Source organism: Hypanus sabinus, chromosome 14, assembly GCF_030144855.1.
Source record: "Hypanus sabinus isolate sHypSab1 chromosome 14, sHypSab1.hap1, whole genome shotgun sequence".
NCBI lineage: Eukaryota > Metazoa > Chordata > Chondrichthyes > Myliobatiformes > Dasyatidae > Hypanus > Hypanus sabinus.
In genome coordinates, this window is record NC_082719.1 from 44,294,887 (window position 1) to 44,308,426 (window position 13,540).

The 13,540-nt window shown below is 38.2% G+C and overlaps 1 protein-coding gene across 6 annotated transcripts in view; it reads left to right on the forward strand.

Annotated features, from left to right (window-relative positions):
- ube2kb (ubiquitin-conjugating enzyme E2Kb (UBC1 homolog, yeast)) overlaps nt 1–13,540 on the forward strand; it is a 105,082-nt gene that overhangs the window by 44,681 nt on the left and 46,861 nt on the right. For 4 of the 6 annotated variants that reach the window (XM_059989060.1, XM_059989062.1, XM_059989061.1 and 1 more), the window contains 2 exons: nt 8,657–8,715; nt 12,009–12,091. In XM_059989060.1, coding sequence (XP_059845043.1) covers nt 8,657–8,715; nt 12,009–12,091 — 142 coding nt within the window. The remainder of the gene's footprint in view (nt 1–8,656; nt 8,716–12,008; nt 12,092–13,540) is intronic. The other 2 variants (XM_059989064.1, XM_059989065.1) reach the window with 1 other exon arrangement.

Sequence of the window (13,540 nt, forward strand, 5' to 3'; positions counted from 1 at the left end):
GGGAATGTAAAGAGGATATTTAAGACTTGTTTAAGATTATGGAGGGTTTTGGTGCAATAAGTAGGAAGTTGCTCCTGGTAAACAGAAGGGCCCAAACCACAGATGTAAGGTTATTGGACAAATGATGTAGATTGACAAATTTTATGCAGCAGAATCCGAATCAGAGTTGGATTTCTTAACATTTTGGCATATGTTGTGAGATTTGTTCTTTTGTGGCAGCAAAATACAGAACACTACCTAAAATATACTAAGAATTACAATAAGACAAATAAACAAGAGAAAATCTGCAAATGTTGGAAGTCCAAGTAACACACACAAAATGCTGGAAGAACTCTGCAGGCCAGGCAGCAACTATGAAAAAATACAATCAACATTTCAGGACTGGAGAAAAGAAATGTCAGGGTTAGAAGGTGAGGGGATGGAGTGGAGGGAGAAATGCAAGGTGATAGGTGAAACCAGGAAGGGGGGTAGGGAGGGGGTGAAGTAAAGAGATGGGAAGTTGATTGGTGAAAGAGATACATGGCAGGGGAAGGGGGAATCTAATGGGAAAGGCCATGGAAGGAGGAAAAGGGGGAGAAGCACCAGAGGGAGGCAATGGGCATGCAAGGAGATAGATGAAAGAGGAAAAAGGGGATGGGGAATGGTGAAGCGGGGGGGGTGGCATTGCAGGAAATTAGAGAAATCAGTGTTCATATCATCAGTTTGGAAGCTGTCCAGATGGAACACAAGACGTTGCTCCTCCAACCTGAGTGTGGCCTCATCACAACAGTGGAGGCCATGGATTGACATGTTGGAATGGGAATGAGTGGCCACTGGGAGATCCTGCATTTTCTAGCAGACGGAGCATAGGTGCTCCGCGAAGTGGTCTCTCAATCTACGTTGGGTCTCACCAATATACAGGAGGCACTGGGAGCACTGGATACTGTAGGTGACCCCAACAGACTCACGGGTGAAGTGTCGCCTCACCTGGAAGGACTGGTTGACTGGTTGGGCCCTTGAATGGTAGTGAGAGAGGAGGTGTAGGGGCAGGTGTAGCACTTGTTCTGCTTGCAAAAGTAAGTGCCTGGAGAGAGATGAATGAACAAGGGAATTGCATACGGAGCAATCCCTATTGGGGGGGGGGGGGGGGGAAGATGTGCTTGATGGTGGGATCCTGTTAGAGATGGTGGAGGTTATGGAGAATTATGTGCTGGATGTGGAAGCTGGTGGGGGTGGTAGGTGAGGACAAAAGGAAGCCTATCCCTGGAAAGGGGACAGGAGAATGGGGTAAGCAGATGTGTGCGAAATGGGAGAGATGTGGTTGAGGGCAGTGTTGATGATGGAAGAAGGGAAGCTCCTTTCTTTGAAGAAGGGAGACATCTCCTTTGTTCTGGAATGAAAAGCCTCATCCTGAGAACAGATGTGACGGAGATGGAGGAATTGAAAGAAGGGAATGCCATTTTTACAAGTAACAGGGTGGGAAGAGGTGTAATCCAGCTAGCTGTGAGAGTCAATGGTTTTATAATAGACATCAGTGGATAAGCTGTCTCCAGAGATAGAAAAAAGAGAGATCGAGAAAGGGGTGGGAGTTGTCAGAAATGGACCAGGTAAATTTGAGGGCAGGGTGGAAGTTGGAGGCAAAGTTGATGAAGTTGACGAGCTCAGCTTGAGTGCAACGCAGTCATCAATGTAGCGGAGGAAAAGTGGGCGGGAGACACCAGTGTAGGCTTGGAATGTAGACTGTTCCACATAGCTGACAAAAAGGCAGGCATAGCTGGGACCCATGCAAGCACCCTTAGCAACACCTTTTGTTTGAAGGAAGTATGAGGAGCCAAAGGAGAAATTGTTGAGCGTGAGAACAAGCTCTGCTAAGCGGAAGAGTGTGGTGGTGGAGGGGCATTCAAACCATGGCCTCTACTGCCATGATGAGGCCATGCTCAGGTTGGAGGAGCAACACCTTGTGTTCTGTCTGGTAGCCTCCAACTTGATGGTATGAACATCAATTTCTCAGACCTCACGTAATGCAACTCAACCCCTCAACCCCTTCACCATTCCCCATCCCCTTTTCCCTCTCTCACTTTATCTCCTTGCCTGCCTATCACCTCTTGGTGCTGCTCCCCCTTTTCTTTCTTCCATGGCCATCTGTCCTCTTCTGTTAGATCCCCCCCCCCCCTTCTCCAGCCCTGTGTCTCTTTCACCAGTCAACTTCCCAATTCTTTACTTAACACTCCGCCACCCCTCGCCCATGGAGACGATCTCAACCCCACCATCCAAATCCTTATGTATAACTATCTGAAAACCCTAGGAGCTGTAGTCGCTGTTCACCCACTGAAAGGTCAGTCACATGGCCAGGCTCACCTTTTGTTGGACTATCTACATAATGATTTAAGACACCCTCCTGAATGAACCTAACAAATTCTGCCCCATCTAAAGTTTTTGCACTTAGAAGGTGTCAGTTTATATGAGGGAGGTTGAAGACCCCATGGCAATCTTTTTGTTTTTACACCTTTCCTTAATCTTTTTACATATTTGTTCCTCAGTGTCCTGGTGACCGTTAGGGGATCTGTAGTACAATCTCATTGGAATAATTGCACCTTTCATATTTTTGAGTTCTACCCTTATAGACTCAGTGCACGAGCCCTTCATTATGACCTCTCTGAGAGTGCAGCTATGACACTGTCCCTGATTAGTAATGCAACTCCTCAACCTCTTTTAGCTCCCTCTCCTATCTTTTTTAAAAGCTTTGAATGTCTGGTACACTAAGCACCCATTCCTGTCCCTATCAACTAAGTCTCTATAATGGCCATAACATCGTAGTTCCTTATATTGATCCGTAGTCTGGGTTCATCACCTTTACCCACGATACAAACACTTCAAACTATCCATCCTACTGTATCCATTACTTTGCTCCTATCTGCTTTTATTGGTCCTAATATCTTCTTTCCTCTCCATCCCTCCACTTTTTGACCTGGTGCTATGGTTCCCAACTCCCTATCAAAGTAGTTTAAACGCTCCTGAGTAGCACAAGTGAACCTCCTAGCCAGAATATTGATTCTCCTCCAGTTTAGGTGTAACCCATCCTTCTTGTACAGTCACCCCTGCCCAGAAAAAGTTTGAATTATCCAAGAATCTGAAACACTCCCCTCTGCACCAGTTCCTCAGCCATTCATTCATCTGTACTGTCATCCTTTTTCGGTAGGGCTCTGAAACCCATGCCTACAAACTGGCAGGTGTGTTCAAAGACACTTTCAACTCTCATTGCTACATTTAGAGGTTCTCACCGCCTTCAAAAGAGTAATAATCATACCAGTGCCTAAGAAGAGCAGGGAGAGCTGCCTTAACGACTATTGTCCTGTGGCACTCACATCTACCGTGATGAAGTGTTTTGAGAGGTTTGTTATGGCTAGAATCAAATCCTGCCTGAACAAGGACCTGGACCTGCAGTGATGCAATCTCACTGGATCTTCAGACAGTTTTGGATTATCTGGACAAAACTAATACTTACGTCAGGCTGCTGTTTTATTGACTACAGCTCAGCATTTGACACAATCATTTCTACAGTATCCAGAATTGAGTGAGAAAGAATTTTCTAACCGCAATATGATTTCATTATACCTGCACAGTTGAAATTTCAATGCTAAATGGCTAGATGCAGTCCTACCAAAAGGCCTCAGCTCGAAGCATCAACTGTACTATTTTCCATAGATCTGCCTAGCCTGCTGAGTTCCACCCATATTTTGTGTGTATTACCTAGATTTTCAAGCTTACTGGATGTTATTTCAATTTGTAGTCCAGCACTTGAATTCACTATTATTAAAAGATATAATTGTGTATTAAAGCTTCCTGCAAATCTGCTCGCTAAGTTTCTAGGCAGATTGAGAAATGGAATCCCAGAGAATTTCAAAAGAGCACAGGAAGTGCAACCTGGTGAATTTCAGGAGAGGGCTGAGGGCAGAGCTCACTTATTTCCAAAATAATTTCGACATGAAGCGCCATTCAGTTTAATGAGTGGATAGGAGCTGGGACCTTGGTCTGTTGCAGGGAACAGGGGAATTAACACCCAAGGTGCCAGATGCTGAGCTGTTGGGATTTCTAAGCTGTTTGGAATACCAAAAAAATTATGATCAACCCCTCCTGAAAACCAGTGCCTTGCTTTGGTCTGTCCCAGGAAATTGAAGCCAAGCCTGATTTTTCACAGCATTGTGTTAGAAGTGAGTTTTTATCCACATACAGTGCCTATAAAAAGTATTCACACCCCCCCCCCCCTTTGGAAATTTTCATGTTTCATTGTTTTACAACATAGGTACAGAGGTGATGTCAGGGGTAAGTTTTTTACTCAGTGGTGAGTGCATGGAATGGGCTGCCGATGACGGCAGTGGAGGCGGATACGATAGGGTCTCTTAAGAGACTTCTGGACAGGTACATGAAGCTCAGAACAATAGAGGGCTATGGGTAACCCTAGGTAATTTCTAAGGTAAGGACATGTTCGGCACGGCTTTGTGGGCCAAAGGGCCTGTATTGTGCTGTGGGTTTTCTATGTTTTCTATGTTTTAACATTGAATCACAGTTGATTTAATCTGTTTTTTTTGACCCTGATCAGCAGAAAAAACACTCTTTTGTGTCAAAGTGAAAACAAATCTCTACAAAATGATCTAAATTAATTACAAATATAAAACACAAAAGAATTAATTGCATAAGTATTCACCTCCTTTGATAGGACACACAAATCATCACTGGTGCAGTCATTTGGTTGTAGAAGTTACCTAATTAGTTGAATGGAGATCATCGTGTGTAGTCAAGGTGTTGTAGTAAAAATACACCTGTATCTGGAAGGTCCATCTGCTGACGAGTCAGTATCCTGAAAGACCTCACCATGAAGACAAAAGAACACTCCAAGCAACTCTGGAAAAAGTTTATTGAAAAAAGGAAATACAAGAAAATTTTGAAGTCACTGAATGTCCCTTGGAGTACAGTTAAGTCAATCATCAAGAAATGGAAATAATATGGCACAGTGTAAACCTACCTGGAGCAGGCTGTCCTCAAAATCTGAATGAGTGTGCAAGAAGGGGTCTAGTGAGGGAGGCTACTAAGAAACCAATGACAACTCTGGAGGAGTTACAAGCTTCAGTGGCTGAGATGGGAGAGACTGCACATACAACAACTGTTGCCTGGGTGCTTCACCTGTTGTAGCTTTATGGGTGAGTAGCAAAGTGAAAGCCACTGTTGAGAAAAAAAACTCACACAAAATCTTGGCTAGTTTTCCAGAAGGCACATGGGAGACTCTGAAGTCAGCTGGAAGAAGGTTCTATGTTCTGATGAAACCAAAATTGAGCTTTTTGGCCATCTAAAACACATCTTACCTACTGTGAAGCACTGTGGTGGCTGCATCATGCTATGGAGTTGTTTTCACTATAGCAGGCCCTGGAAGAGTTGTGAAGGTAGAAGGTAAAATGAATGCAGCAAAATATAGGGAAATCCTGGAGGAAAACCTGATGCGGTTTACAGGAGAACTGCAACTTGGGAGAAGATTTCTTTTCCAGCAAAACAATGACCCCAAGCATAAAGCCAAAAGCTACACAGGAATGGCTTAAAAACAACAAAGTTAATGTCCCGGAGTGGCCAATTTAGAATCAGACCTCATCCTAATTGAGAATTTGTGGCTGGACTTGAAGCAGCCTGTTCACTCAGGATCCCCATGTAATTTGACAGAGCTTGAGCAGTTTTGCAAAGGAGAATGGGGAAAACTTGCAGTGTCCAGATATGCAAAGTTGATAGAGACCTATCCATACAGACTCAAGGCTGTAATTGGTGCCAAAGGTAAATCTACTAAATACTGACTTGAAAGGGGTGAATACTTAGGCAGTCAATTATTTTGTTTTATATTTGTAATTAATTTAGATAACTTTGTAGTGATCTGTTTTCACTTTGACATAAGAGAGTCTTTTTCTGTTTATCAATGTCAAAAAAAAAAGCCAAATTAAATCCACTGTAATTCAATGTTGTAAAACAATAAAACATGAAAAATTCCATGGTGGGAGAATACATTACATAGGCATTGTATGATGAAAATCTGATATCAGCTATCTGATTGTTTTGAATTCTAATGATTTAACATTGGCTCATGCACTCAGCTTAAACTCACTTGGTTTGCTGGAAAATTTGCTATAATATATACCATTTTAATAAGTAACACACTTAAAGGTGAATTTAAAGTATGGAATAAATTACTAGTCTAGAAAATATAGCTTCCACCTCCACCAAAGTGCGGGATATTTGAATTTTTACTGTATTTATTCCTTTGCTTGAGCTTTTGTGTTCATCTTTTGTACCATTGTTCTGTTTTACTTTGCCACTCGTAATTTGCATTTATGCCTGTGTTATGCCATCTCATCTTCTATTTTATATGGTCACCTCTTTGACTCTGCCTTTCCTCACATTCAGCTTTTTATCCAATTTACTCCACGCCCATTATGACTTAAACTAGTTTGCATTCTGATAATATCAAAATTCTCAACCTTACAACCTTTCTTTATGCGTCTCTCTGTGATGTGATTCTTTCCCCTGCATCTGTTCCAGCTTTACAACCTTTTAGATTGCTGTGATTCACTAATACAGGGGCTCAGGTTATGAATGAACTGACTTTTATGCGATCGCATGAGGCATGCATTTCTGCATGTTTGTGATTTTTGAAATTGTGTATTAGATATTTTATATCTCTAACCTAAAGTACTGATGTGTGCTATCTACTTCTGTGTGAAAGCATTTTTTATTTATACCAATCCAAAATTCATTGTCAATTAAATTCAATGGTTTCATACAACAAATTTTAGTCATCTGCCTGACCTCATTTTATCTTTTCATGTTTTCTGCAAATGATAAACATTTTTTGATTTTTGCACTGCACCAGTCTTGGGATGCCATTCCAAGTGCCTATTAATCTCAAATAATTACCTCTATCCAGCTTCATCTTGCTTACCATTGTTTTAAATAGAAAGGGTATTATGTCTGTGTTAAGGGTATTTATGTTAAGGGTATTTATGTCTGTGAAATAAAAACACAATGGTAGAAATAACCAACTGGTTGGTCAGCAAAAGTGAAGAGAGAAAAAAGTTAATACTTAGGGTTATGCCTATTTGCCAGAGCTGAAGCATCATAACTCTGAACCTTCTTTGCAGCTGCTGTCTGACTTGCACCTTTACAGCATTTTCAGTGTTTTTCACATTCTGTTTCCTGTTTCCTGATGCAGTCTAATTGCAGTGGTAGCATATTGATTGAGATCTGCAAAGGAAAGTAGATAGAATGCTAAAGTGAATCATTTTTAAAGTTTCAATATAGCCAAAATATCAAGTGGCCTCAATATTGTATGTATGTATATTAAATCTCCTGTTCATAATTGTTCTTGTGTTCAGTCTTTCCAATGGGTTGCTCCCACCCTGGTAACCTCAAAACTGTACTGCTTTAATGTTGAGCTTGAGACCAATTATTAATTTCTTTCTTTTAGTTTGTTTTTCAGAACCCAATTTTTTAAAATCATTTTTCTGTCATCCTTTATGATGCTCTATAAAACTTTGCGCATACAGATATTTGACCTAAAACTTGGTCCTTTATCTTGTGTGAATTTGTTAAATTTAGTAAATGCTCTTGGGAAATGCTGTATGAAGCTTTTTTGAAATGCAAATTGTTAATGAGTGTTTAAAATTTCTTATGGTGAAGTTCACTTGTAAAAAAAAAGAACAAAATATAATTGTTTAATACTACAGTTTAAATTTACTTTGTTAACTTGTTAAAACCTGACAATTTTCGGTAGTATCAATTTAGTTGTGGCTCTTAAAAGTATCCTCTGTTAAAACAGTTGTATTTGAAAAGCAGCCGTAATGATATTTCTTATTTCCAGTGATGAGTGGATTTGCAGCACTTTCATGAGTGTTTGAAGTTCTTTTTCCTCTATTAGCTCAATAATCAGAGATGTCAACCTTTATAAACTTAAAGTTTTGTGGTATTTCTGATAGCTACATTTGTAAAAGGGGCTAAAATGAATTTGTATCCATAGTTATTCATCCCCACTGGTTAAATTTGCAGAATAATTACTAAAACAGATCCCATTCTTGAAATCATTTTCAATATTTTCCATGTTGAATTATTTGGTATATAAAAATAACTATACAAGTAAATATAATATTTTATACTTACAAATAAAAAGTAAACCAAATAAACTGTTGATTATGAGTTTTGTGTTCCTTAATATTAATTTCATTCTTGTGCCAATTATTTATTTTCAGGATGATTAATATGATAACTGCAGTATTGAATAAAACCATAAGTAAGATCAAATTATGTTCAGTATTTGGGTGTGATGCATTCATTCCATGAATTCAAGATTGTTTTAAGTTGACACCACTGCTACTAGCTGGGTGCTCCATATTTGTTGTTCTGAATGTGGGTATTTTTAGAGGGTGATCTTTAATCCTGAATTTCTGAACGCCTTGAGTTGATCTCTGTTGTTTAAAGTCCAAAAATTACTTCAGTGTGAACCATTGGTATTTTGGGCAAAAAACAATTTTGATTACTATATAAAACAGGGGCAATTTACATTTAATTGTCGTGTACATTTTTAAAATTGGTGAAAATAGTATAGTGTGAAATCTTTTTCCAATATATCTACTTTGTATTTATGCAGGAGGGCGATATCAACTAGAAATTAAAATTCCAGAAACATATCCATTTAATCCTCCAAAGGTGAGACATGGTTATATGTTTGTAGATGAGCTAATGGGAAGGATTGCTGAATTTACTTGCAATTTTGAAAGTAGCTTAGAATTATACTTTTAACTTGATTGTCTTGATTAGCCTTTTTATAGCCACTGTTAAACATTGTTGATCCTTGAATGCTTACTGTATTTTCAAATGAATGTTATGTTTTTAAAACTTTTTAACAGCTTTTAAAGAAATTTGTTTTATGTTCATTTTGCTCATTAAAATGGCTGTTATCAGTGTAATAGTTGTAGTTTAAAAATGCATGCTGAGATGTAAGCTGACAAGTTATTAGAAGTGTTGAGGGCTTGCTTCCTTTTTATGAGACATTAAATTTCTTTGAACTTAAAGGATGGGTGTAAAAGACCATGAGAATTCCTTTGGTAGACTGGCTAATTTTTTTTATATACCGTATATTCCGGGGTATAAGCCAACCTGGAGTATAACTGACCCTCAATTTCAAGGTTTAAAAAGTAACTTTTTCATGTTACCTTTGTATAAGCCGACCCGTTTTGTAGAGGTTTTTGATTTGACCAGAAACGATCACAAGATCTTACATACTCAGTTTTGCCGGATCCGGACCCTGGGAATTTTGTGAACTAGTACCTGCTAAGAAAACAGGCCTACACGTTGTAGAGCGTTAAAGGCGAATTCTTAATAAATAAATCAGGGAGAGAAATTTTGGAAAAGAATCCTCTGAAATGTATCCCCTGTGAAACTATTTAGCGCCCATCGTAATCTCGTTAAAACATAACACAGGGTGGCGGGATCAGTATGTGTACTCAGTATTGAGTTTGCGAACATGTACAAAAGATTAAAACAAATGCGATATGATGCTGGCTTCAAGCTGAAGGTTGTTGATTTTGCTAAAGGAACGAATAATTCTGCATCTGCTAAGAAGTTTAGTGTAAACAAGAGGGAGTGGAGAAAGGCAGAGGACACGCTGAGGGAAATGCCAACGATGAAATGTGTAAACTGCGGGAAAACATGCCAGTGGCCAGAACTGGAAGAAAAAGTTTTAGAGTGGGTGAATAACCAGCGATCGTCTGGATACATTGTTATCAGAGAAATGATTCGAGTTCAAGCGTTGAAATGGGGCGAAAAACACTGTGAGGTCAGCGAAAATTTCAAAGCTACGCAAAGTTGGTGCACCCGATTTATGAATAGGCGTGATCTTGTGTTGAGACAAAAAAACAAAGATTGCTCAGAAAATTCCCACGAGGTGTTATTTATGTTCAAGAACGCCGCTGGATGGACGAAGCGGGTTGCTTGAAGTGGGTTAAAGAGGTGTGGCGTTGACGTCCCGAAGGCGTCAGGAAAGAAAAGTCGCTACTTGTCTGGGATAAGTTCAAAGTCAGGTGAGACAAAAGCAGCATTGAAAGCTGAAAATACGGACATTGTAGTCAACCCGGTGGTTTGATGTCCATGCTTTAGCCTCTAGACGTGAGTTTAATCAAACCAAAGAATTCATGCGTCGACAGTGGAACCAATTTGACTCAAAAACACCCAATAAATATGACCAGTCTTCCGTGTATAAGTTTTTCCAAAGTTGGCACCCTCTGTATAAGCTGACCCCCTAATTTTAGGACCAAAATTTAGGGCCAAATTCTCAGCTTATACACTGGAATTTACGGTACATCCATACTTAACGTTGCTAAAAACAGATGATTTAATTGTTATTCATAGGATCTTGAGATATAGAAATAGGATGCAGTGTTATCTGTATTATGATGGTTCCAGAGATACTTTATTAGTATAAAATATTTTGGGACATTCTAAGGTCATTATTACTTCAAACGAGAAAATCTGCAGATGCTGGAAATCAAAGTAATATACACCTCTGCTAGCAGGTCAGGCAACGTCTACGGAAAGAGTAAACAGTTGACATTTCAGGCTGAGGCCCTTCTTCAGTACCGGGGAGAAAAGAAATGGGAAGCCCAATCTCTTTTTCCCAGCACTGATCAAGGGTCTTGGCCTGAAGCGTCAACTGTTTACTCTTTTCCATAGATGCAACCTGGTCAGCTGAGTTCCTCCAGCATTTGTGTGTATTGCTCTTCTATTATTTTCTTATTTGATTCCTTTAAGATTTTTAATATGCTCTTGTCTTTATATTCACTCTGCTGTTTGCCCATTATCTCAACCATAAGGTGTTCTCTGTATGATGCAATATGTCATAAATGTAAATCAGAAATGGTGTTTGGTGTATTCTGTAATGAAGCGTCACAGAGATCTAAAAACATATGGTCACAACTTGGTGGGGGTGGGTGAATGTTGAATTTCTGTTTGTTTCCACTCTGAAGAGGTGCTTCATTTTGTTGCAAGTGGTCAGAAACCTTGCTTGAATACTTGTTTTGTGCTTGAAAACACTGAGACTATTGGACTGACACACAGATATAGTGCAAAATGGCATTCCATTGATATATTTTTAGTGAAAAATTGTACGCTTCTCAGTTAATTTTGTTTTTCTTACTATCTGCTTCCTCACCAAAGCCTTGTGTTTGGTAATTACAATTAGTAGAAGCAATAAAACTTGTACATTTTTAGGATTCTCTTGCTGTTTGGTAATGCTGTGTGATTTTTTTGCTTCATTAACTTTGTTTATAAAGATAGATTTAAGTCATATACTTTGGTGATTTTCTGTTTCTAGTGTCCTAGCTTGCCTTGTGTTCTCCATGACAAGAATAATTTTGTTCATTTTCAAATAATGGAAGTAGTGTGGCAAATATATTTAAATGTTAGGATTTAAAAAAATTAAAGTATTTTTTAACCAAAAAGATTTAATAAGTGAAGTTGTATTTTGGAAAAATTATATGTTAAGTTTTATTGGTGATTTTCAATTTTAGTCTTGCATGTTAATTGGATTGTAGTACCAAAAATAACCTGGATTTTAAAAGTTTAAGTTAACTGACAATCACTGTTGTAGATTGATTGCCTGAGACCAGTTCAGTACATTGGATATTAATTGCAGAATTTAATTTTTGTTGCTAGTATCAGTTGTTTCTTTGTTCAGGAGTTTTCAACCACCCTTAAATATTTGGGAATCAAGCAAGGGTTTCTTAAATATTGGCATTGTTGATCAGAAAATTTAGCTTAAGAACTCTATTATGAGGAATATTGATTGTTGTCATTTGGGATTATTGCAAACATTTGGCATTGTAGGTATTAGTTCAGCTGTGCTCAGAAAAGAATTCTTCAGTTTTTCATGATTATGTATTAGGAATTAGATTTAATCTTTCCACTTTCTATGAAATATTGATGAAAATGGTTGTATTTTGCAGGTTCGGTTTATCACAAAAATTTGGCATCCAAATATTAGTTCAGTAACGGGAGCCATTTGTTTGGATATTCTGAAAGATCAATGGTGAGCTTCTCAGCCTTTATTTTCACAATCAATCTAGATTTTTAGCCAGTAATCTATTGTTTGTTGTAAATGTGCATGTAGGTTTTAGGGAGTTGTATTATTTATTTTTAAGTCTCCATCACAAAATTGTGGAGTATTTTCTTCAAAATTAACTGGTGCTCTTGGGGACTATTTTCAAGGAAAGTAATTTTAAAGTTATATTTTATGAAGTAATAGTGTATTTTTTGTTCTTTTTTGGTATTAATATATTTGCTTATAAATTTGAGATTAAAATATGTTTGTAACAATTTGAGTTTGAAATCCTGAACAGGAGAATTATATTGCTCCAAGGACAGAACATAATTTTCCACGAGTATTGTTAGGCATATTCTACTTTGAAAACTTGATTTTTATTCTGTCCGTTTTTTTTATTCGTCTTCTATCTTTGCATTATCAAAGGGCTGAAAGAAAGATAAAGTAACAAAATCTATCACTTTTAAATCGATCTTGTTGGCAGTCATTTGCAGTGCACTAGATTTGTATGCCTGATTTGTTGTCAAATGAAAGTGTACCAGGTCTGTTGAATCTGGATGATAGGACTTTGTAGAGTAGGTTGTATATAATTGAGTAGAGTGCAAGAAATTCTGCCTATAATCCTTGTTTTTGACGCTGCTTTCAGTAAACTACTCTGATTAAGACTTGATGAAAGGGTTTCAACCCAAAACACACACTGCCCATTTCTCTCTATAAATGTTGCCAGTCTTGCTGAGTTCTGCCAGTTTTTTGTGTGTTGTTTCAGTGAACTTGCCTGTTTTGTGTCATTCTGAATCTAATTGCCTTGTGCATATAGATTCAAGTGCCACCATTATTTCTCCAACTACATCTGCAATTTTTCTGACACTGAAGTTTGATGTCTTTGGTTTTTTGCAGTTTGCTGGTTTGCTTCCAGATGATGTTGGTGCAAATTCTCATAGCTTTACATCTAGTAACTTGTCAATTGACCACAATTATATTTCTAAATTCAGAATTTCTTTTCTATAAGTTATACTTTAAAACATCAATGCTTCTTACTTACTTTGGATTAGCCTTTGAAATTTCAGTGACATTAAGTTTTATTCACTGCATTTTTATTTCCTATCTGTTAAACACATGGGACAAGTTTCCTTTCTAAACCATTTGTGAAATTCCAGTAATCCAGCACCTTCCAGATTATTGGATGTTACCTCAACACAATTTTATATTTTTTTAAAAAACAGGTTGTATGGTAATGTAATACATTTTTCTGTGAACCCAATAATATTTAAAGGAGTGTGGGTTGCTGAGCCATCTGGATTTCTGAACAGTTGAATACCAGATTATTGGAGTTCTACTGTACATAAATTTGGGCTGCACAACCTTTGTTCCCAGGATGAGTGCCCACATCATAAAACTTAACACAGTGTGATACACGGTATCTGAAAAATGAGAGGA